This window comes from Sprattus sprattus (genome assembly GCF_963457725.1).
Source record: "Sprattus sprattus genome assembly, chromosome: 11".
NCBI lineage: Eukaryota > Metazoa > Chordata > Actinopteri > Clupeiformes > Clupeidae > Sprattus > Sprattus sprattus.
In genome coordinates, this window is record NC_137909.1 from 17,352,110 (window position 1) to 17,378,352 (window position 26,243).

At 43.5% G+C, this 26,243-nt stretch overlaps 1 protein-coding gene across 1 annotated transcript in view; it reads left to right on the forward strand.

Moving 5' to 3' along the window:
- The first annotated feature begins 2,087 nt into the window (after positions 1-2,087).
- Positions 2,088-26,243, forward strand: part of man2a1 (mannosidase, alpha, class 2A, member 1) — a 46,675-nt gene continuing 22,519 nt past the window's right edge. The window contains exons 1-9 of the mRNA XM_080847243.1: positions 2,088-2,570; positions 3,409-3,669; positions 5,755-5,899; positions 10,398-10,569; positions 13,727-13,854; positions 15,720-15,893; positions 19,190-19,376; positions 22,469-22,646; positions 23,815-24,011. Of these exons, the coding sequence (XP_080703369.1) occupies positions 2,433-2,570; positions 3,409-3,669; positions 5,755-5,899; positions 10,398-10,569; positions 13,727-13,854; positions 15,720-15,893; positions 19,190-19,376; positions 22,469-22,646; positions 23,815-24,011 (1,580 nt within the window). The 5' untranslated portion in view covers positions 2,088-2,432. The remainder of the gene's footprint in view (positions 2,571-3,408; positions 3,670-5,754; positions 5,900-10,397; positions 10,570-13,726; positions 13,855-15,719; positions 15,894-19,189; positions 19,377-22,468; positions 22,647-23,814; positions 24,012-26,243) is intronic.

Consider the following 26,243-nt stretch of genomic DNA (forward strand, 5'->3'; position numbering starts at 1 on the left):
CTCTTTGTTTTTTTCTCTGTTGTCATTGTTCATTATCATTTGTCTGTGTATGTTTTAATGTACTGCTATACCAATATAATGTATGATGTTCTCCGTGTTGTTGTATTGTCACTATGCATCAGTAAAAACATTTTAAAACATTTATTTGCAAACGGCCTAATGAAAAGAAGTAATTTGGCTATTCTGACTGGGCTGTCTGGTTTCTTTCAGCATCCCCGAATTCCACAGACGTAAACATGAAACTAAAGATATGGATATTATTTCAAACGTATTAGTGTTAAAGTTACAGTCACTAAATTGGTCAGATGAATATATTGCCATCTTGGGGAGGGTGAGTCATTTTCCTTTTGATTTTAAATCCAGTATATTATTATGCATTCATGACCAGCTGAAGAAATTACATGGGGACTACATGAAACTTTAACCTTTTGGAACCTTTTCTCCTCTTGGTGGTGCCCTTAGAAGACACTTCTGATCTGATTATTAGTTCTATGGAAACAGTAAGTCTGATGAAGAGGTGGACGTGACCTTTGACTGAGGTGGGTCTGTTCCACTCTGGGGATCCAATCAACTGTTACTTCCAGACTGGTTCTGTCTGTTGCTATTATTTGTTCTCCTGTAAAACTCTACCCTTGTGTCTGACATCGTTCATTAGAACAGAATGGATATCAACCTGCTGTCCTTCTGGTTTCCAATGTATTTGCTTTCTTCGTCCTCATTTTCTTCATCTTAGGTCTTTGTGTGTCATAGGATATTTTTCAGATGACTTTCAACCATGTCCTTATAGGCTTCTTTGATTGACTCAAAAATTGCTAGTGTTTTTATCTGCCCTTTTGCCTCAGACAGCATGACTTGTGCTTGATGTGGACAATAACTTTTCTATTATCAAATGGACTGTTTTTAGCTGATCAGAGTGACTACCAAGACTCATGCAGCTCTTAATGAGACTAAAAAGAAAAATATGTTTTACTTCTTCGATTGATGTCTATATACATACTGAAACATCAAAACTCTCATTGCATCTAACTCTAGTGGAGTCAATCAGTATCAAACCTTAGAGTTGACTGCATGGCTGATGAAGCCATCCACGCAACTGATGAAAACTCCCTGCCCTACACTGAGTGTAGCAATAATCAGCCGGCAATAATCATGCCAAATTCAGTCCAGTGGAGGTTTTTTTTTTTACTTAATTATGCAAATACAAGTTTCTCATCGATAGACTTTCGTTTTCAAATGACCTTCGAATCAAAAAGATCTCGTAAACGTTTGGAGTAATATTTGGAAATGGACCCTAACTTTACGTCACGAAATGATGTCAGGAGAAGAGGCGTACACATTCACCGATCTATTTTTTTTTATTGCGTACTCGTACTCAGAGTAGGGGAAGCTCATACGCTGCATCTGGAATCGTGTGGCAGGGTATTTGCGACGGAAAATTATTGAGCGAAGTAGTCGAAACGAGACTTTCAGCCCCACGTTTATACACAAGTACTCACCCCCAGAGTGTGCTGAAGCTATTTTGAATGTCACACCATCCAGGTGAACGATTCACGAACACGAGCAGAAGAAGAGGATATAACAACTAAAAATTGTTTTGTCGATACTCTGAAGAGGGACAGCGTATGCTGTTGATTTGTGCTGTGCGGTTGGCAGCAGGCTACTGTAAGCCTCTGGTTGTGATTGAAACTTGAACATCTGGTGAATGTTAGGTCGTTGCATGCGTGAGAGAGAGACGGATGAGTTTAGCAAGTGTCACATATTCGTCGGTAACAACACGCAAGGACCGAAGATGCCACAAACTCAGCTTTGAACTAATGTTATCTCACGTCGTCTGTCAAATGAGGACATTTGCACTACCTGACATCTCCAGTGCTTGAGGAGACGACCACTGGACACGACTGTGTGATGAATTTAAATGGAGCGAGAGTTTTTACCTGGTTGCCTACATTCGAAGTTGTTAATCGGTAGGCGGCGCACATGCTTACCTTGCTGCACTTCCTCAGTCCATGTAAAACAAAACTAACACCGGAGGGGGCAGGGTCATTAGTTGTGTGTGTGTGTGTGGGACATTACCCTACAGTTTGCTGAATCACACAAACTCTTCCGCATCGACAAAACTTTGAGGACTGCGGTTCCTTTGCCGTTGATTTTGTTATGTTCAGATGGGCTTTTCAGCTTTACAGTGGAGCGACGAATATGAAAAGCTTTCAGTTGGACAGGACTGCGCAGAGAAACAGAAAATAACACCCCAGATGTTCATTTTCACTGATCTCTTTACCTTTTGACGGAATCAAGTTTAAGTGGGCTAGTGTAGCCCAATATACAAATTATCGTTGGGACTGCAGGCTGTGTGTATGACTTTTATGATCTTAAACGTATAGTGACTTCTTTGCGAGTTCACGAAGGATATCCAACTTCCATTGAACAGGAAGATGCGGCTGAGCAGACAATTCACTGTTTTTGGCAGTGCCCTATTTTTTGTGGTTATAATCTCACTATACTTAATGCTGGATCATCTACAATTAGACCATACCAAAAATCCAAGCAGTGGAATGGATCGGTTGCAAACTGTAAGTGTTGATTCATAACCTACCAAACTTTTAAAAAGTCCTTATGAAATATAAATATAATCTCTGAGGTTAAAACATAACATATGTTGGTGATACTCGCGTGCAGAGTAGTACATTTTCTTAAGTGCACAAGACAAAGAACACGACCTGTTGCAGTCTTCCTGTCAGATCTCTGACAAGGCTACAATGTAGCTAATGAAGCGTTAAATACACGCGACAATGATGAATATGTAATTAATCCTTGGCTACCACAAAGCAATAAGGCTACTATTTAACATATTGTATCATTGTGCTTCTCAGTTAAATCGACTGTAGGCAACTCTTTAATCCCAAAACTGAGCGATATACCCTGCGTTTCGGGCTGAACAGTGAATTGTCAGCTTTCACAGCGCCCAGCCTTTCTTGTCGTCATTTCCTTCACAATTGACGTGATACCAGCCAAGTTTAAAGCTGTCAAAATGTAACGCTGTATGTTACAGAACTTCATTTGTAACATCTCTCTTGAGCTTTTGGAATATATGTAACATTATATTCTACTCTAAAGCATGAAAACGAAAAAAAGTAGCAAGGTAATTGGTCATTGTGTTAAATGAGGCTGAAATGTTGAACGTTTTGGATGTAAAAAAACAGAACGTCCATGTGGCAAGTTATTCAACCCTGATGATAGCCAACACTAGGCATGGGGGGAAATATAGTCCCACATCAGCAAGTGAAGAAGGTTGCAGATGATTCAGCACCCTCTGCCCTTTTCCATCCTTTGTGTGTGGTGTATTTATTTAATGAGAGTAGAGTGAATTGATCCAATTACACAACCAACCCAAATTTTTACCCTTTTCAGGGGCAGCTGTCTGTCCTGCAGGACAAAATCGATCGTCTGGAAAGACTGCTTGCTGAGAACAACGAGATTATCACCAACATCAGGGACTCTGTGATCAACCTCAGAGAATCAGTGAAGGATGGCCGAAGGGCTGGGGAGACAGGCAACTTCAGCCAGGGGCCAGTCGAGCTGCTCCCATCCCCTCCGCTAGTCATCCCCATAGACTCTGAGGACTGCCAGTTTTCAGCAAGGCCTTACTCCAAAACAGTGGATGGACAGCAGGTCGGTCTCCTTATAGTGATGTGTGTGTGTGTGTGTGTGTGTGTGTGTGTGTGTGTGTGTGTGTGTGTGTGTGTGTGTGCGCGTGCATGATGCAATTGTTTTGGACAGTTGGAGGTAAATGTTAAAAAAAATATTCTTTTTATTTACTTATGGCATAACATTAAAGTTCACAAAGAGGTTAATTCCTTTCTCCTCATTCTATGTCATGGATACCTTCTAACGCCTGTGACTTAAGCAATAGAGTGACCATTGGAATGCAGCCAAGTCTATGCACATGTTCATTTATGTCAAATCCTCTGTTACACAGCCAGACGTGAAACATACACTTCGGCCACAGAAAGAAATCAGATCAATGCCTTACATCAGGCAACTGAGTAAAAATTGATTATCGTTCATAAATTATATAGCAGCATAGGTTAATATCCTCCACTGGCATTTCTAGGGCCCCCTTGCGAGTAGTCAAATTATTTGTGTGTTTTTTTATAATACATCATTTTTAGTGCAACTTCTACTTCGATGGATTGTGCTTATGCAATATATTACACCATTACGCCACCATAATGATATTGTGTGCAGCACATTCTACACACAGAAGGAATTGTCCGTCATTAACATGGAGCAGAGGGGCTTGTAATGGTCTTGAGGTGTCAACTTTTGATAACACGAGTGTTATGGCAGCCATTTCAAAATGTTCCATTAATCTGTAATAATATTCACATACATTCCACTCAGAGAAATGGAGGCATACATCATAACAGCAGGGGGTAAGGAAATGCTTTTCCTAATGTAAAAAAGTCCAGGAATGATTTACAGAGACAGTGTCCTCAATGTTATTTCCATTCCAGCTGTTCACTTTTAGTTTTTCTCTATCTATCCATTTCTATTGTTAGACAGAGAATGCTAGATGTGCTTCAACTGGTCTGCCTGCATGATGCCTATAAAATAGGCAGGTATAATGACAGGCCAGATGTTGGTTCTGTGAAACCATCTCTTAAAGCAAAAAGCCTCCTCCATTGTCTTACGAGACAGAGCACAGCTTGATCAACAATCAAGACCTTTTGTCTTGTCACAATGGTTAAACATAGAATTTGATAATTTTCTGCAAACCGTTTTGTGTATGTGGATTTAAAAGCAAGGGACCTGAATGCTTCATGTGGTAGAAGAAACTCTCATCTGCTTGTTCCATGGACAGTTGTGGTTAGGCTCCACGTGGAGGTCACCTGACCACCATTGTGTAGAAGGCTTGGAGATTGAAAGTAGAGAACCAGAAACGAAAATAGTCAATGTGAGGCCAAGGATAGTTTTCAATACACATATAAGTTGAGAGTAGGTTACCCGTTTATCAGAGTTGAAACCAATCACATTATTATGGTTTCTGACGTGATTTTGAACTGTGGTACTTCTGGTGGCTGAAAGCCACTGGATGTCAGAGCCAGAGGACGAAACTGAGAGGCTCGTTTAGCAACTTGACAACCAGTTCACCAACTTTCTGTCCCCAGGTCAGCAGAGGAAAGTAGAAGGGGAATTTCAGGAACAAATGCTTTTAAAAACATTGTTGTTTTCCATAGATACTTCTTTTTGTGACATTCTTGCTGTTTTACTGTTTGTTTTGCAGCTGTCCTTTTAACCTCACAGAGGGCAATCTTAGTGTTTGCATTTCTATTGAAAAGACGCAACTTGTTCTGGAGTTGAACAGCGTCTTATCCAGTTGCTGTTAACTACAGTTTATGAACAGATTATATTTGTGTTTAAAGGCCTTTTACCTGAAAGAAAAGGTGCACTGACAGGCTACTTACCATGACTGAACTTCTGGTTCATAGACATCGGTACAATCCTAAATATTTGTCGGTATTGAAGTAAAAAAAGTCATTAAATCCATTTATCATGTTTAAAAATAATGGTTTATCCACAAACACAGTGGATAAATATACCAAAGTATTTGTTTCTTGTTTGTTCACTTGCCAACATATAAACACAAAACAGTTCAAACCTTGTTCCTGTAATGTTATCTGAAGAAGCATTAGTCACAAACACCTAATTTCCTTCAGGGTGTATCAGTAACAGTATGCTGTTGTTCTCTCTCAGATGTTGGATGTGAATGATCTACTGGCCTTTGACAACCCTGATGGGGGAGTGTGGAAGCAAGGCTTTGAAATCACCTACGACGAGCACGAGTGGGATTCTGAGCCTCTTCAGGTGTTTGTGGTGCCTCACTCTCACAATGACCCTGGTAAGTTGTGTAGCATACATGGCCTACTTGTGACCTTCAAATTTGAGATACAATCATTCTTCAACACCCTTTAAAATGAGGAAAAACTGTCTTTGTTGGGATCGAATGCATAGAATGGGAAAGGCTGTGAGTTAAGTAACAAACTGTAGTCTTTATACCAAAAGTTATTTCGGGGGTTTATCGTTTATTTGTTGCCAGCCGTGAGCTTCATACTTGAAAGTGTTCTGTGAGATTTAGCTTCCCCATTGAAGCAGCACTGTTGTCAAATAAACTAATCTGAGTCATTGGTGTTGATGGGCATGCCGTGTTTCACTCTCGAGAGCTTTTCTGGGTGTCAACTCTTCACTAGGCAAAAAACATTAGCAGTTTTGGTTCAGTTTGGTGTTTGAAAAGGTTTCAGAAGAGCGATTGTCTGGCTCCTTGCAGTGACAACGTTATTTGAGGGGTGTCTGACAATAATGGCATTTGGAAGAGATTGTGTGTGTAGTTCTCAGGAGGATTTTCAGACATACACACACACACACACACACACACACACACACTTAATGGATCACCCCTCACTTAATTCCAGATTTATAACCGACTGCCATCCAAGCAACATTGCTCAGGACCTATGCAAATACAACGACAGGACGTGTCTCCAGTGCCCATTAGCTAAATGTATTACAGTCAATCAGCCTCCTTTTTTCTGCAGCCCTGGATAGAAAGACCTGCGGCCATTCTGTCGCGTCAGCAGTCCACTGTGGCCAGTCTCTGGACGGCAGACCTAATTGAGCTCTCTAATACAGTCGAGAATTTTAGGATAAACTGTGGCCGCCCTCTCCCAGGCCCAAAGCTAATGTGCATCAGCGTGTCAGCACAAACACGATTAGCCGGGTTTGTTCTGCAAGTGTGTCAGGGGCGGCCATTTCCTAGACTCTTCTAAAAACGGACAGTCTGTGGGACGACACTTAAAATTTTAGCATTGGCAGTACAGTGGGTGTTTTCAACATTTTCGAATGGACTACCTGTCTCTTAATGTCCATCCACTTAAAGGAGTCATTTTATGTTTGCGTGTTTTAGCCTCAGTGAGAGACAAACATTTCTTATTGCATTTCTTGAAAACAGAATCATTACAGCACAAGAGTTATTATCCCTTCGCTGTAAAACTCAAAAAAAGAGCCGATGGAAGCTGGAAAAACATTTCCAGCACAAACAGGAAAGCCGTTAGCAAGAAGGCCTTTCAGGGCAGTGGCCTTTATTAACCTCCCACAGAGATGCTGGGTGCATGTGTGTATTCACCCTGCCATCTAACAAAGAGGAAGTGAAGCTCCAAAGTGCTTTTTTTCTTTTGAGCCATTTTCCCGACCAGTATTTCAGTTATTTGCTCAGCAACTGCTTTGTAGCAAACTCACTCTATTTCTTTTGTGGACAGTTCCCAGAAAAATGGAGGTCTGGCAATATTGATAGTCTCTGCCACGTGACTTAGTTCTGCTTTGCAGAATTATAATGAAGTTCTATTAACGTTCCATTAATCGGTTGTCTGGGTATTAGTTTAATAGTTACACGATATTAAATGAGGATTAATAAAGTATGAACGAGCCAGTTGCTGTTTTTTGTTCATCCTATTAGCTGTGTTCAGTCACACAGCAGCACTTTGTATTAACACACTGAAACTGAAAGTCTACAGTATTTTCCAGTTCATTGAATTTTATCAGCTGCACTAAAACGTTGACGTTGGTCAGCAGTGGTGGGCTCAGGCTATTTTCTTTATTGTTCTTTTCTCTGCCATGGTCAGACGTGTCTGTCTTTCTTGTGGCAAATGGAGAGCATTTGAGTATCCTCTTTCCAAAAGATGAGATGAACATGTTGGCGGTCAGCCGTAATCAGTCAGTGAGGTCTCTTACAGAAATGTCCGTTGACCTGCTGCTTCTCTTCAGTCTTTGATAGGACTATGTAAACGCACAATGTTCTTACACACACACACACAGACAGTCACACACACACACACACACACAGACACACACACACACACACACACACACACACAGACAGTCATGGCCAGTGCACATTGTTATGGAGGCTGGGAGGGACACTAAACCCCATGGTAACCTAAGTAGCCCCTAACTGCCTCCTAGAAAGTCATTACCTGCTGGAGATTGAATTGCAATAATAGGCCAGAAATGAGTGTTAAATTTGCTCTGTGTGTACACTCTCTGTATTAAGTGCAGGGTAACTGTTTTGTATATCTAAAACGCTTTCTGTAGTTCTGAATGTGCATGTGGCTTGACTTATTTGTGGCCGTAGTTCCATTGCTATTTCTTCCATGCAGTTGATGAATTCACCTTAGTGAATGCAGTCATGTTAAACCACCTGAAATTACACTGTACTTTACGCCGCCCTGCTCTTCCTAATACGTGACTCAGTGACATCATTGTTTGGGGTGTGGCCCTGCCAGCAAAGAGCTCACACTCTATCGCTCATTCTTTGGAAGAGAGGTTAATCAACCCTTTCAAAGGTGCTTGAATAGGCCTTTGCTGTTGCCCCCTCTCTGCCTCAGGAGGTTTCGTGCTCTAGGTTGTCAGACAGATTTATTTGGTGCCGTTAGCTCGTCTTCGCTTGACACACCCTCTGATACTATCTATAACCTCTCTGCTCGCTGTGTTGACATATTCTGGGAGAACCACCCCATGCAGACTTCCCCATAATTCCTTTAGTTAATGTGCAAAGATGTTTCACACAAAATGTGTTGTCACTGAGTATTATTTGTTTTGCTTTTCTTTGCAGAAGAGTAAGTGGGACACATCCTGTTTCTCAGGGGTGGGAAGAAAGGGTGGTGCCTCAGGTTTTATGTGTGTGTGTTAGTCCTCGAAGGATTGCACAACAGTGATCTGTCTGCCTCTGCTGTTACAATGAGCATAATCCCGAACACAAATGCACCAAATATATTAGGTTACTAGGATCTGTGTAGGGCTTTTAAACTAAACTGTTAAAACATACAAAAAATAAGTGGTATGTATTTCTGTTATTTCATGGCCATCAGATACAGAACTCTACAGTAAACATCAGAGGAAACATAATTTCCTGAAACTATAAGAAACGTTCTAGCTATAGGTCTCTTACACAGGGGGTGTAGCTTAATTACTGGCACCTCCACCTCCGGTGTCCAAGGGTGCAGGTTGGGGTCCAGTATAGGATTGTACATATAAAATCGCGTGGCGATCAACACATTAAAAATCTTTAAGTTTATCTCCACGGATAACGCTCAAACATCAAGTCCTGTGCATTTCACAGCTAATTTCACAATGTTAGCCATAACAAGTTCATAACAATAACCCAACTGCTACATGTTTTGAACAATCTTAGCTGTAAATAGCTTACTTCACCAGTGACTGACCAATCACAGCAAACCTTAATGATAACCTTACCTTTATATGGTCCACTGAAGGTTATCAATGCATCAAACAGTTAAGTTCTCTGCCGTTTCAGTTATGAAGCATAGTATGCTTGACGAGGTCAACTAGCTTGTTAAAGATTGACCTTATCAGAGTGGCTAGAGAGGTATTTTCAGTTGTTAAGTGGTGGGGACAAACTCTGCCATTGTAAAAAAGAGGTGGGGACGTGGGGACAGGGGCAAAAGTGGTAGGGATGTACGCCCATGGTGCCATAGATGCTTTGTGTAGAACTGAGTTTGCGGTCCAGGTTGTTTCAGCTATTCACCAGCGGTTTGGTGCATCAATGGTCAATGCATTCAGTATTTTGATGTTGTTTCCCGCAAAACAGGAAACCACGATTTGTTTTTGATATAAAAAAGAAAAGTAGATTTAGACTTGTTTGTGGTCCCATTGTTAATTCTGTTAAGATAAACAATGAAAAAAAAAAACACTTTCAATCACCGTCAAACACCAATGTTTGTCCTGTCTAGAAGACATGGAATATCAAGTGGTTGTAAAAGAGACAGTGTTCTGTTTGGTTACAGACAGTTTTAACAGAACGATTGTGTTTCTGTCTGAAGGTTGTTCAAATGAATCATGGAACAGCGCCTAAGTAGGCTGTCCCCAATGATCTCCGTCACATCACTGATGAGGCAGTGATCCTAAAGGGCCATTAACCAGAGTAACAATGAAACCAGTATATCTACTGACTCACTCACTGGGTGACTGAGTTATTCATTCACACTGGCCTTAGCCATGATGCTAATGAATCCTTTACATTTGTAATGATCTGAGTTACAAGTGGAAATTAGACTTCGTTTCAGGGTGACATTTCTGAAAGGGGTATAAAGCGCTGGCCAACTATTCAAAACCCGGCAAAGCCTTCGCCTTCTGGACCAAATGAAACAATGTACGAATGTATTAATACATGTAATGAGGGAATTCGTATTCCACACCAAAGACTGACAGACGTGCACACACACTCACACACACACACACACACACACACACACACACACACACACACACATATGAAGTAAAAGTAAAATCCTAAAACGAAGTACTGACGTATTTTCTTTTTTCAGGGTGGTTGAAGACTTTTGATGATTACTTTCGAGACCAGACGCAGCACATCCTAAACAACATGGTGGTGAAGCTCCACGAGGACAGCCGCAGGAAGATCATCTGGTCTGAGATCTCCTACTTCTCCAAGTGGTGGGATAACATCGATGACCAGAAACGGGATGCCGTGAAAAAGTACGTCTTCTTTCATCTTGTGTTGTGTTGTGTTGTGTCTTGGGGAGGGGGGCAAAAAATGAATCTCTATTTCAGTGGTAGCCAAATTAATCACCATAATTTATGGATTCATTAATGCTGTTGTTGACGTGTGGGCCTTTTTTGGAGTAAAGCTGGATGAGGATGCTGTTGCTGCTTCTGTGTGGATGTGCATAGGATCTCCGTAGCACTTTCATTCCCATTTTAATTAAAGCCCCCCCCCCCCACACACACACACCACCCCCCGCTGCTGCTTCAGGGGAGCAGTTTATGTAGGATTATTTAAAAAAAAAAAAATAATTTAAAGTAGTCCTTCTTAGGTTTAATTAACCAAACATTACTTTCATTGGATGCTTACTCCAGCCTAAAAATGAAAGCCTCCATCGTGGTGTGAGGCTTTGCAGAAAAATATAATTTCCTTGTCCTTTGGGAGGCAGTTAATTGATTCAGATAGCTTTAACAAGCTGAATATGACCCATATGGACGTGGGATCACCAGATTAATATCACCAGTGAAGGAGTCCCCTGGAGCCTGCACACCTCTTTGACCTCAGGGCTGTTTTATTTCCAACAGTCAGAGGTGTTTTTGATTGGGGCAGAGGTGGTACAAGGAAGAGTGTGTGTGTGTGTGTGTGTGTGTGTGTGTGTGTGTGTGTGTGTGTGTGTGTGTGTGTGTGTGTGAGGGAGAAGGTGGGGTGTGGAAAGAGAGAAAGGGAGTGCCCAAAATGTTCCGCTTTGGGTATGCTTGCTTGGATGAGCCACAGTGCTAGCCTTGGGGAAACACACACACACACACACACACACACACACACACACACACACAAGCAGCATATGAAATGCAATAAACATTTCTGCTGCAGGTTAGAATTTCAATTAGGAGCTCTTGCTAAGCAGCCATGGGAATGTGGGGGGGGAAAGCACAAGATGAGAGAAACTCCAACAATATTTAGTCACCATTGATTTGATGGGCAAAGAGAGTTCAAAGCAGCTCCGGTCCCATTCTTTCCCAGGCTATTCTCTCGATTTTTTTTATAGAGTGGCTTGAATCGAATATTCTTTTTCCCCTCTCCTAGTGCTTTTTTTCCCTTGCCAGCAAAAGTTTTAAGTTATATCAGCAAATCCAAGGTCTAGGGTAATGATTCAATTTCTCACTGCCGTCTATGGCGCTGAAGCTCCGAAATAAATAAAATTGTTTATGCTTGAATATCCACACCGCACATCTCGGGGAAAATTGCAATTTGCACAGTCACCTCACCACCTTGTGCAATCCTTTTTACGCGTCTGTGGAGCTGATAGTGCCAGTTGAAAATTAGCCTGAACTCTCTCTCTATTTTTCTTTTCTGAATCAGATGAGGCTTTCGAGTGACAGATTTGTAACGGGAGTAAATATGCAAATGCGGCGTGGAAATCCTGCTGAAGCCGTGGCTATTTAATTTGATTGGCAATATCAGTGTGCTTGTGCTTGATTTTTCTCTACTCTCTCTTCCCCTCTCTCTCCCTCTCTCTCTCTCTCTCTCTCTCCCCCTTTTCCTCGTCTCATCTCTTAACGAGATGCGACTCTGTCTGAACGGTGTGATAATATCTCCCTGCATCTTCCTTTGAGAGAATCTGAACTTTGCCGCTTTGAAAGAGCCCTCCCCATACCTGCACACACAGAAGAGGCCCAGTTTTCAGAGAGCGTCAAGGCCCCCCAACCAGCACTCAGAGTCTCTCCTCATCCTCCTTCTGGAGATGAGTCCCCACGTACACAATACAATGCCCACAACAATACATCATGATTTAACGAATCAAGTCTTACAGGAGTGCCTGCTTAGTGAAACAATTGATGTTACAGTAGACGAGGGCTATCAATCCCTCTGGAGATGAATCCCTCTGCTCAAAAAAGATTTGATCTAGACCCTTTATGGATGCTTTGGCTTCTCCTTAGAGGATGCTCTGTCTGGGTTCCACAAAGAACCCATTAACGGTCTACAGAGTAACCCAAGAGCTTTTGTTTTGGGGGAGGGGGGGGGGGGGGGGGGGGAGTAAACATTACGTTAGCTATTTGACATCTCTACAGAGGAAAACTGCTGCGTTGGCACGCTTTGTTTTCCAAGCTCTGGCTTCCCTCACTCCCACCCCCACCCCCACAATCACAAGTCCTCCAGAGGATCTCGTCCTGGAAGGCTTCCTTTGAAAAATGCCCCTCATCGGAAGCAGAAGTGCTGAGTTGTCAGTGACAGCAGGAGCAGCCTTCCCGTCCTAATAAGGGATGGGCTCTTACCACAGGTGTTTGATTTAGTCCGTGCTGGGTGCTAATATGTTTAGCGCGCCTCACAGTGGCTGCCGACAGCCTCCTGTCTGCTGTTAAATGAATGCCTAGGCCCTGTTTGGATAGTTTAAAAAGCTAATGTTTTCATTTGAGGTTATTCGTTATATAATTCTTCACTTTCTTTAATTTTCAAAACCAAAGCCTGGTTCATGTTTTACATAGGTTTTAATGACATTCACAAGGTTAATGCAAAAGTCCATGTTCCACATTTTCTTGACAGCCGAAACAAACGAGATTGTGTCTCGGTGTACTTCTGTTTTAATTGAATCACACAGTTTTCCATGAGCCTATCTTCATTCAGAAGTTAAGCGCTGTGGGTACCGTCAGCGCGTGTAGGGGGGAATACACATAACTGAAATGTGCGTAAGTGGAGGCGTGCAAAACAGAACAGAATATGGGGCTGAAAGGCCCAGTACTTTTCACTCCAGTACTTATTTACTTCTGTAGGGCCTGGGTAAGGGTATGTATGTATGTATGTATGTATGTATGTATGTATGTGTTGATGTATGTATGTGTGGATGCATGTGTGTGTGGATGTTTGTGTGGATGTATGTATGTGTGGATGTATGTGGGCCTGTGACTAGAGAGATGGGACCTGTTTACATAATAAACAACATGTCAGTAACTTGATGCCAACTTCCACTTTTTCCCTTCTGTTAGTTTGTGTTTGTGTGTATGTGTCAGGGTTTATAGATATTTGTGTGTGTGTGTGTGTGTGTGTGTGTGTGTGTGTTGGTCTTAGACTGTATGTGTGTCTGTTGGTCTGTGTATGCGCTTTGCAGTCTGTGTGAGCTTATGGGTTTTTGTTTGTGTGTGTGCTAACGCACAGGTTGATCGAGCAAGGCCAGCTGGAGATGGCCACCGGGGGCTGGGTGATGCCTGACGAGGCCAACACACACTACTTCGCCCTGATCGACCAGCTCCTGGAGGGACATCAGTGGCTGGAGAGGCATTTGGGTAGGCAAATATCTTCCCCTAACTCCCTCCCTCCCTCCCTCTCTTCCTTCCTTCCTCCTCTCCCACCAGGCCAAAGTTAAGTGGAGCTCAATTCCCCGATAGTTGAGCCAACAACAGATTTCCCTGCCTTCCCGGCACACAGTGTGCCAGCTAACCCTGGCAAAAGAGTGGGAGTTGTGGAATGAATAATAAACATGGGCACCGATTTCTTATCACAGGTGTGTGGCTCTCATATCTGCATAGTCTGTTGAAGACTCTACATGTGGACAGATTATGGGAACTGTAATGAATTCTGAAAGCTGTTGTGGTGCAACCAGCCTTCACTAGCTCAGAAACAGACAGTGGTTATCCTGTACAGCCCGGCACAATTTCAAATCATGCACTCCATAACCTCACGTGGGTGGTCTTGTGTAGCAGAAATCAATTGCTTGGGCGAAATGGCAAACTGGACCTTGACCTCCCCCCACCCCCCTCTCAACCAATGTAAACCAATCTCTTTGAGTAACTCTAAGGCACATGTACCCTGCCTGCTTCAATTACTTCACTTAGATGCATTGTGTAGCAAGCCAGAGGAGACGTCTTATTCCTCTCCGTGGTTACATTTGACTCCAGCGTAACCACACCATGAACTTGAGGCCCTCGGAGACCATCTACTGTAGGCAGATTTGCCTCGCGGATAATCATCCATCAGCACGGGAGCAGCTGAACTTAATTAATATTGCATGCCTCTACATTAGACTGTTTTGCAGAGGCAATATGGTTAAGTAATTGCTTCAATGATGCATAATCTGGCTTCCCTATGGGTAGCTCGCCTCATTTTGGCCCAGAGAGTAATTACTGGGGGCCATTTTGCGTGTATCCCCAACTCTGCCCGTTCGCTAATGCAGAAGAGTCCATTGCTTCACTTCCCAAGTTAATTTCACAATCCAATGAAAAATGAATTCACAATAGGATTAGAGCTCGTCTATTTAGTGCCTCTAAAGGTGGATTCTTCAGTTACACCTGATGCCATATGACCGTGGAGCTTCCTTCCCTTCACTGTTATTAACAGAGCTGGGATGCAGCGGTGATGATGAGGCTGTGAGGTCCAGACATAAAAGGTCTCATGTCTCTCTCTCTCCCACTCTCGGGCCTCAGACCAGCGCTGAGCTGCTGTGTTAAAGCTGTGATGGGGTGGGGTGGGGTGGGGGGGGATAGAGTGAACAAATGAAGGGAGAGACTCCTCGTGCGTCAGCGCTGAAGACCAGAGCTGGCGCAGTGTTCTCCCGGAGGCTCCAGTGCCACTGTTGATGTTGGGCCCACGCCAGGGGGAGGACTGTGAGTAATTGCCACTTATAAATTGGGGAGGATGGAGGATGAAAAGGAACTCATTGGGATCCTTTGTCCTCGTAAGCGTTTACTCGAGTATTCTTAACCATTCATGAGTCATTGTGTTCCACTCTGTGTCTTTGTCTCTGGTATCGCATAGGATGGCCCAAGGTTGTGTGTTTTTCCGGGATGTCAGTATCAGTGGATGCAGAATGCAGAGAATGGTGTTTTATAATGCCAAGGTCCAGCTTAATGATGGTTTTCCATTCTGTATGTGGGTATATCTGCATTCAGTGCTGGAGTTGAACAGGGCTGAATCAGGGGTGATGCTGCAACTTGAAGAGTGGCATATCATGCAAAACTCAAAGATGTCAACAAAAGTCTGAATTTTGTAGCTTAGACTACAATTTCAGTCAATATTTAATGGAACTTGTATTAATCTGTATAATAGAAATAAATGTTCATATTGTATAATATAATTGCTTTGGAGTGATGCAGTAGATGTAGTAATAAATTAACTTGTAGACAGAGAATGATTGATCACTTGTCTTTGACAGGTGTGAAGCCAAAAACCGGATGGGCTGTAGACCCGTTTGGACACTCTCCCACCCAGGCCTACCTGCTGAAGCAGGCGGGCTTCTCCAACATGTTGATCCAGAGGGTCCACTACTCGGTCAAGAAGCACTTTGCCACCCAAAAGAGCCTGGAGTTCTTCTGGAGGCAAAACTGGGGTGAGGTCACGTTCTCCCTCTCTCTCTCTCACACTCTCTCTCTCTCTCTCTCTCTCTCTCTCTGTCTTATTCCTTCGTCCCTGGCATCTCTCTTTCTTTTTTTCATGAATTTTCTTCTGTAGTGCATTTTTTTAGGCAGACTTTTTCTGACAGACCCTTTTTCAGGTTTGTATAGGTAAACCATGAATAAATAACTGTCGGGTTAATTGAGTTCACTTCCATCTGTTGTGTGACAGACGTCTCTCTCATGTGACTTTCGTCTTCATTTGGTCAGATCTATATGATTTTAGTCTAGACTCAAACGCAAATGCCATCTTAATGCCTAGGGGCATAGCAAAACCAGTGTTCCACAAAAACACTGAAATATCTGTTCCACTGCAGCAAATCCTCAAAGGGCTGCCCAACCTTCTTTTATCCGCTGGCCCTCCGCTGTCTGTGTTCAGTCACCACTGACTGGGCCTGTCTTTCCTTTTTTCCCTCCTCTTCTATAGCAATCGATTTCCGAACAGTCGGCCACTATGAGGCGTAGGGAAAACTGAGTATAGGGGTCAAACGAGGATAACTTTTCTGTCTCTCCCCTCATGCCATCTGTGGTCGGTGCATGTGTGTCAGTGTGTGTGAAAGAGAGAGTGAATGTGTGTGTGTGTGTGTGTGTGTGTGTGTGTGTGTGAGAGTGTGTGTGTGTGTGCCAGAGAGAGAGTGCATGTGTTTGTGTGTGTGAGAGAGAGAGAGAGAGAGAAAGAGAGAGTACATGTGTGTTTGTGTGTGTGTGTGAGAGAGAGTGCATGTGTGTGTGTGTGTGTGCCAGAGAGAGAGTGCATGTGTTTGTGTGTGTGTGTGAGAGAGAGAGAGAGAGAGAGAGAGAGAGTACATGTGTGTTTGTGTGTGTGTGCGTTCTCATCCACTGCCCCTCTGGTTACTGACCCCCACCCCCCATCACACCGACTCCCCAAACTAACACAGTGTTCATTGATTTCAATGCCAGGCACCACAGTGACCTATGTGTGGTTGGATATTTTTTCATCGAGGCCTAATCGGATAAATTGTCATTAGTTAATGGCCCTCTGCTCTTCTGCTGCCAGCAGTTCAGTTGTCTTTTTTTTCCGCTGATAGAGTGTGGGAAGGATTTCACCCCATGAACCAGCCGGGAAAGGAGGATGGCACAGCCTGGCCTATGCCGGATTTATTTTTTTCTCCTCCCTCTCTGGCACGAAGAGCAGAACCCACGCCTAGGGCCTTGCCATGCCAGATATGTTTTTGGGCCACTGCCATCGGGCCATTCTTCACCTTGGCCACAGGGATTGGTCTTGCTAACTAGACAGCAAAGAAACCTGCTGCTCCAGACAAAGGTGAAACTCACACATGGGCAGATGATCGCTGGCGAGACCCCAATCTTTCTCTTTTGTGGCCATTTTCACAATCAGTGCCCAGTTGTTCGGGAAGTACACAGAATGCCTAAATTATGGGAGTATATTACAGATTCGTGTAAGAAAAATAGCCCCCTTTTTGTCCATTCAGCTACAGTGCAGTGCAGTGTAGTTTAGTGTGGTTGGGCTTTGTTTTTTTTTGTGGATTCTTCATTTGAATGCAGTGCTGTTCTATCAGGCCTGATATGGGTTGATTTGCCTATTGAGTAAGAATGTCATAATCCAGCTTCCCTCTTCTGGAACAGCACCTTTATGTGCCTGTGTGTGTGTGTGTGTGTGTGTGTGTGTGTGTGTGTGTGTGTGTGTGTGTGTGTGTGTCTGTGTGTGTGTCTCTGTGTGTGTGTCTCTGTGTGTGTGTGTGTGTGTGTGTGTGTGTGTCATCCTGAATATGTTGAATAAGAACAAGAGGGGAGGAGAAGAAGAAGTGGTTGAAGAAATGGACTATTGTGGGGGAAAAACGAGTATTCCTCTTGGCTCTGGAAGCAGGCCAGCTTATCTTAAGGAAACAAACAGAGCAGCTGGAAACCTCCGCCTCGCCTGGTTCCCTCGTTTTCCCAGTTCCCAGAGTAGCTGTAATGAAGCATGTCTGCAGTCTGTGCCCAGCGTCTCTCGCTGACAAACACCCCTTAAAGAATGACAAAAATGTGCCCTGACACCAGACACAGACCCTTTCCATCATGGTGTTAAAAAAAGCGATTACCGCTCATTCGGCTTTGCGGTGAACCGGCTCACGCTCTGGACAGTTCCAGACCTAATTATCGTCCCGCCAGAGGAGAGTCCATATATCAGCACTTAAATAGGCCGGCTGGCTACGCCGCAGTTTCCAAACGCGGCCATTCAGTTCCGGCCCCCGAAGTACTCCAAGACACTTAAGGTGACAAACAAGCGTGGGTGTTGTTCATTGTACCTGCGTGGGCCACTGGAAATGCTCAAACAGTATCTCAAGAGGGAGGCTGCTGCTGCTGCTACTGTTATTCCGTGTCCTCTCATTAGTTTGCCAGTGATGGCTGTACCGCGTCTTCCACGTGTCCAATGAACATTTGCAGTAGCGAAGGTGAGAAGGTGACCTTGAGCTAAAATGATTTGTCGCCAATCAAATTGGAGCGCTTTCACTCAAGTTTGGAATCTGTTTTTTTTTTTCTTTTCTCCGCCTCTCTTTCAATCTCACTTCTGGCTGCCCTTCAGGAGCTAAAAGAAAGTCTCTTTATCCGGAACCTGCTCTCAGGGTTTGTGCAAATGAGGCGTGAAAATTAACCTTCTTGCAAATGAACTTTGCCAGGTACCTGGTAATTTCAAAAGTTAATTGGGAACATTATTTTGGGCCAAATGATGGTACCTGCCACCACTAAATTGATATGTCATTTAAATCATTCAGTGGAGGTAAACGGTATAACCTCTCTCTATTGTACCACTACAGTGACAGACTCCCAACTCTATCTCCTCTCTTCCTCTTGTTGGTTTCATTCAGTGAGCGCAATATCTGCTTGAACCTCCACTGTCTCCCACTATCATATCTAACTTCTTACTTAAAGGTGCAGTCCGTGATTGTAATTCAATATATTTTTGGTCAAATTCAGTGAATTGCTCCTCACGGCCTTTTAGCTGTCCATCCAGTGTGTTCGCAAAAAAAACTCCAGTGTTTGTCCACAGTCCTGGCTCTGTCAACGGGAAACAAACACACTGCCTCAGACCGAACTATAAGCAATTAACATGTTGCTTCAGCAGTATGGAAGGGTGGTGTGTAATTTAATTGAGCTCAAATATCAACAGCATTTTGCCAGAATTGTGGACTGCATCTGTAAGCCTCATTCTGCTTCCGGTATTAGTGAGCGCCGCTGAATGTGTGTCTCTGCGTCCGTCTGTGTGTAGACCATGATGCCAGCACGGATATCCTGTGCCACATGATGCCCTTCTACAGCTACGACGTGCCCCACACCTGCGGTCCCGACCCAAAGATCTGCTGCCAGTTCGACTTCAAGAGGCTCCCTGGGGGCCGGGTGAGCTGTCCCTGGAGAGTCCCTCCCCAGGCCATTACTGACAACAACGTCCAGGACAGGTGAGCATTTCATGTTTGTGTGTGTGTGTGTGTGTGTGTGTGTGTGTGTGTGTGTGTGTGTGTGTGTGTGCTTCCCCCCCCCCTCTCTTATTTATATATTTATATACATACATACACACGTACATATATACAGCCGCGGAAAAAATTAAGAGACCACTTCAAAATTATCAGTTTCTCTGGTTTTACAATTTATTGGTATGTGTTAAAGTAAAATGTACATTTTAGTTGTATTCTATAACCTACTGGCAACATTCCTACCAAATTTCAAATAAAAATATTGTCATTTAGATCATTTATTTGCAGAAAAATGACAATTGGTCAAAATAGCAAAAATGATGCAGTGTCTTCAGATCTCGAATAATGCAAAGAAAACAAGCTCATATTCATTTTTAAACTACACAATACTAATGCTTACACTTAGGAAGAGTTCAGAAATCAATATTTGGTGGAATAACCTTGATTTAAAATCACAACGTTCATGTGTCTTGGCATGCTCTCCACCAGCCTTTCACATTGCCGTTGGGTGACTTTATGCTACTCCTGGCACAAGAATTCAAGCAGCTCGGCTTCTTTTCATGGCTTTTGACCATCCATCTTCCTCTTGATCACATTTCAGAGGTTTTTTATGGGATTCAGGTCTCGAAATTGGGCTGGCCATGACAGGGTCCTGATCTGGTGGTACTCCATCCACACCTTTACTGGCCTGGCTGTGTGGCATGGAGCATTGCCCTGCTGGAAAAAACACTTCTCAGAGTTGGGGAACATTGTCAGAGCAAAAGGAAGCAAGTTTTTCTTCCGGGACAACGTTGTACTTTGCCTGGCTGAGGTTTGTAAAAGACCATAAGGGTTGAAAAAGCGGACTGGAGGTTCTTCTAAGTTCGTCTTCTCTGATGAGTCCGATTTCACAGTAGGTGCAAGACTCTCTGGCTTGTAGGCCTCTCCAGGTCTCCGTCTAACCATCAGACGACCATGTGTTGGGCAAAGCTGAAAATTGGACTCATCAGAGAAGACGAACTAGAAGACCCTCCAGTCCGCTTTTTTCAATCCTTATGGTCTTTTACAAACCTCTGCCAGGCAAAGTACAACGTTGTCCCGGAAGAAAAACTTGCTTCCTTTAGCTCTGACAATGTTCCCCAACTCTGAGAAATGTTTTTTCCAGCAGGGCAATGCTCCATGCCACACAGCCAGGCCAGTAAAGGTGTGGATGGAGTACCACCAGATCAGGACCCTGTCATGGCCAGCCCAATTTCGAGACCTGAATCCCATAAAAAAACCTCTGAAATATGATCAAGAGGAAGATGGATGGTCACAAGCCATGAAAAGAAGCCGAGCTGCTTGAATTCTTGCGCCAGGAGTAGCATAAAGTCACCCAACGGCAATGTGAAAGACTGGTGGAGAGCATGCCAAGACACATGAACGTTGTGATTTTAAATCAAGGTTATTCCACCAAATATTGATTTCTGAACTCTTCCTAAGTGTAAGCATTAGTATTGTGTAGTTTAAAAATGAATATGAGCTTGTTTTCTTTGCATTATTCGAGATCTGAAGACACTGCATCTTTTTTGCTATTTTGACCAATTGTCATTTTTCTGCAAATAAATGATCTAAATGACAATATTTTTATTTGAAATTTGGTAGGAATGTTGCCAGTAGGTTATAGAATAAAACAAAAATGTACATTTTACTTTAACACATACCAATAAATAGTAAAACCAGAGAAACTGATAATTTTGAAGTGGTCTCTTAATTTTTTCCGCGGCTGTATATGCAGTATATTTATATATAAATATGGCTGCACTGCACATACATGCAGTACATAAGGGAGGAACACTTAATGTTTGTGAGCTCACTCACTCACATGCATAAACCTGCACACATTCATATGAGCACACATGCTCAAGAACCTATGCAAAATGTACATATTGCACACATCCACAATGTACCAGGCACAGTATATAGAAACGCATATACAATAGCATTCTCTGTCTCCCTCGCTTTCCCTGCCTGCCTCCCTTTCTTTTTTCTCACTCTCTCTCCCCCTCACTTTCTCATTCTTCCTCTATGGAGGATATTTAGTTTTTCCATCGATTTGTTCTGCTCTGGAGAGTGGCAAGAGTGGAGTCTGTTTATTGCTAGCATACTGTATTGTATATCGCCAACACAATGATTGCTCCCACTTATGGGATTGTTTGTGCAGGGGTGATCAACTCAAGAGAGAGTGAGTTCATGCTGATGGAAGTCTGATATTGAAAGACTTCTTTATAGAGAAAGAGCATTCACCACTTTTAGGTGGCAGTGGTGGAGGAGACAGAGATGAAGGGGTGGGGATGAACTGTCTCTGTGTGTAATTTTCATCTGATAGGTGCCCACACATACCCTGTGCTGCTGTAGTTTCCATAACAAAGCGGGTTGAAAAGAATGATAACGTCTCCTCATCATCAGTTTTTACCTTTTTATAACTGCTCATGAAGTACAAAAAAAAAGGGTAAGAATATGATTTAAGGTTCCAAACAAAAACAAATGACCAGGCTCTTCTTTTTCTTTCAACTTTTCTATCATCAATAGAATGTTATAAAACAGTGTTTCAAAGCTGCAGGTCTGTCCTGCTGTGCCAAGAGGAGAACCTGGGGCGATCAGATAAACTCACAATAAATTGTATCGTATGACCAGGACGAGGCACCCAAGGCTAAAGATACAATCAATAGTGTACATTTACAGTCCCACTGGTGCTTTTGTTTGGACTTTTTGTCTGTTTTGTTTGGCATCTGGGTCATGAAACGTTATATTCTGCCTTGGTATAGAACAATGTGAAATGCTTGTGTAGCTCGAAATGATTCTTCTGTGAATCTGTGGTCATCTACATTTGGCTGCCCTTGTTTTCCCTTGTGTATTTTAAGCACATTAAATATGTATCATGAATAAACAAGAATTGCTATTTTAGTGTGCTGTACTATACTGTTGAAATGGAATGTTATTTATTATTTATAAACACAGACACAGACACAGACACAGACATAGGCTATATATACATATATCACTGAGTGAGTGTAAACAATGTTTTTGTGGGTGAAATGTTTTTCTGTGTGCCGTAGAGCCCGAATGTTGCTGGATCAGTACCGAAAAAAGTCCAAGCTGTTTCGCAGCAAGGTGGTTCTGGTGCCTTTGGGCGATGACTTCCGCTACACAGAATCACTTGAGTGGGACCAGCAGTTCCAGAACTACCAGAAGCTCTTTGACTACATGAACTCTCACCCGGAACTTCACGTTAAGGTCCGATATACTGTACTGTGCATCAGCCTGCCTTACCAAACAAAACTACCAAAGCAACTTAGTTATTTTTGTCAGAAAATATGGAAGCACTTCTTTCAGACCATATGTTTGGCTTCTTTCACCATCTTGCTTAAACCTTCTGTTCAGTTTTCAACCAGACTTGTTTGTCAAGATGTTTACATTTTTCTTAATGGCAGTTCTGCGCTGTGCCATTCATCACTGTATTTGTTTGACCGTTGGCATGGATCCTAATTTTCAAGTCTGACCACAAATTCCTAGCAAGCTTGAGGTCTTTTGATTAGGCCACATGAGACCATATGCGTGGCTATTTTTGGGTCCAGCCCAAGAAAACTCTGGCTCTGTGATCTGAAGTAGAAAAGCACACAGAAGGTGACTTTCACCCACAAGTCACCAGGGTCACTCACAAGACCCACGTCATAGCAGAATATACACTCACTTTCATTTGAAAGGTCACATTCAAGGCCACGTCAGTGTAACACCCTGACACATTTCCTGGTGTCGATATAAGTCTGAGCTGAGTAAATAAGACCAATCCTTTGCAGTCACGCCGCATTGCTTTGTGTTTTTATACTTATGTCTATATGCAGTGGTGTGTCAAACCTCTGATATATAATCTTACAGACCTCCCATATAACTCCTCTATGTTTCACTTCTTAGGGTTGCTTCCACGCCTTTCAGACAAGATTATTGCATGTTAAGACTTGAGGCCCATGAAAACTGACACGCTCGGGTGTTGGGAATCCGGTGTAGAATTTCAGTCTGTTTATTATCTTTCCATTTTAAAGTTTCATATAGATGTGCAGGTTGTTTTCTGTGATAAAAGGAAACCCAACACAAAGGCATTTCATGGCAGCGTGCTGTAGGCTGCTAAACGTGTCTCGCAGCAGAAGAAAGGCTGCCATGTGAAAATCGATTGTCATGTTGCCTTTTCTTTTTAAGAGTTTGATTTATCCTTAATTAACTGAAAACATTTCTTCTGCCATCCTTTGTCAGCTAAGCAATTCATTTGTCACACTTTTCATAGCGCAAACATTACATTCCAGTGGAAAAGGGTGTTCTTATTCATTCCATTCATGGGCTGCCATGTTCCTCCCAGTTATTCCAATGACCGTCTGATTCCCTCTGCCCCCCACCCCCACCCCAACAGGCCCAGTTCGGCACAATCTCGGACTACTTTGACGCTCTGCGGAAGGCAACGGGCGATGGCATCGGCTCACCGTCGCTCCCGGTGGTCAGCGGCGACTTCTTCACCTACGCCGACCGCGACGACCACTACTGGAGTGGCTACTACACCTCAAGGCCGTTCTACAAGCGTCTGGACCGCATCCTGGAGTCTCACCTCAGGTAGGGTGGGGAAACTAAAAGACAACTAGTGTCTCTCTTTAAATCTCTTCTTTTTAAGCAGCTTCTTATATTCCTGTGGCAAAACTGGTAGAGCAAGAGGCTAACAACACCAATACCATGGATTCAATACCCAGGGAATACCCACTCTGATGATGATGTTTATGTCTTATGTATTGTATGTTGCTTGAGATAAAAAGCATCTGCTAAATGCATAAACGTAAATGTAAATCATCTCACCTAATCTACAGCAGGTGGTACAGAGGTACAGAGGTGTTTTGGTCTCTTTCAAGACACTGGTTTCAGTGACTGATTTCAATTTCATTCCACTGCTCTTGATAATGAGTTTACACAGAAGCGAGAGACTGCACTATTGCACATATTCTGGCGGATATAGGGATCCTAATTTGAACAAATCTTCAGTCTAATTGATCCCACAGCAAGAGCCAGCCACCAGCCTTCAGAGAGGGGAACAAAACCATCACAGTAGTGTGAAGTGTAGATATTGTGTGCTGAGATCGATTTGCTTCCTTCTGTAGGGAAGAAAGGCGTGATGGTGAACAGGATACTGTGTGTGTGTGTGTGTGTGTGTGTGTGTGTGTGTGTGTGTGTGTGTGTGTGTGTGTGTGTGTGTGTGTGTGTGTGTGTGTGTGTGTGTGTGTGTGTGTGTGTTTCTGTGTTTGTGTGTGTGTGTTTGTGTGTGTGTGTGTGTGTGTGCCTCCATCTGGACCGTAGTGTAACACAATGCGACTCCACCATGCGTGGAGTCTCCACCATGCAGTGTGTCTGCATGGAGCATTTCCTTAAGGCGCAAAGTTTTCCTGGACGGACAACGGGTGATCTGTCACACCGACAGAATCAAACCAGACCCAAAGCGAAACATACAGACTCGCATACAAAAAAAAAAAGAACTGGACAGAGTTCAGTCCAAGGTCCCCTTGCGGGATTGACAGGAAGAGGGATTCACAGTGTTTATTTCTGTGGATTTGATGAGCAATGGAAATGATAGAGGGTGAGAAAAAAAGACGCCTAGACTGGAATGAGCACATTCGAAGGTTGAGAGAAGAGAGAGAGAGAGAGAGAGAGAGAGAGAGCAGAAGAGCATCAAAAGGAGGGAGAGCATCAATCCCAGGTGTTGGAGGGGGGCGGGGTGTTATCGTCTTTTCGGACGGGCCGAATGGAGCCCCTGTAGATCTCCCACCTCAGCACAGAGCCGCAGAGGGGAGCGGGGTGATGAATGGCAACCATTACTGACACCAGTCATACACTGCAGTTTCCTTGTGTGCGTGTGTGTGTGTGTGTGTGTGTGTGAGTGTGTGAGTGTGCGTATGTGTGTGTGTGGGAGTGTGTGAGGGAGTTGGAGTTGGAGTGCATTTGTGTGTGTGTGTGTGTGGTGTGTGGTGTGTGTGTGTGTGTGTGTGTGTGTGTGTGTGTGTGTGTGTGTGTGTGTGTGTGTGTGTGCAGCAGGGGAGCCCATAAGCCTCCGTCAGCACTGTCAGAGCTTTCCTCCTGAGTAGCGGACAAAGTCCAGAGCAAGTGCCGATTTTGCAATCTGTGTTGGCGAACACACACTCACACACACACACCCACACACAAGCACACATATACTGACACATATACACACGTACACAAACAGAGAGCGAGAGATAAGCTGGCGGCCTTATCAGCCTCTTTCTAAGTTAATTGCTTTTGCTGACATTTTGTTTTATTTATAACAGTTGTCTGACTAATTAGTCTCTCGGTGCGGAGGCATTTGTTCCCCCAGACTTGTAAGGGGGGGGGGGGGGGTCGACTCCAGCCACCCCCAGGATATCCCCAACCATTCCCCCGTATCCTCCTGCATTTTTAGAGGTGGAGGTGTGTTAAAGCGGCGTAATTCTCCATGGTTCAGTTAGCTTCCTCTGACTGACTGACTGAAGCCCATCTGGAACCACAGACACACTGACAGTTCTTGGTTTTTACCCAGCACCCCTAGAGGCACACAGGAGGGTGGGGACCTGTTGGAGAGTCTGCTGCTGTGGCTGGACCGGGGCCCTTTGGTCAGATAATGAGCAAACGTTTCTCTATTTCCCCCCTCTTCATTTGCCTTTTCTCATACATAGATTGATTACCCACCTCTGTTTGTAGCTGGAGTAAAGGTCCATGATGGAGTGGAGTGCAGCTAGTGGTAGAAGCAGTCACGACAGTGTGTCTGTGTGTGTGTGTGTTTGTGTGTGTGTGTGTGTGTAGTGTGTG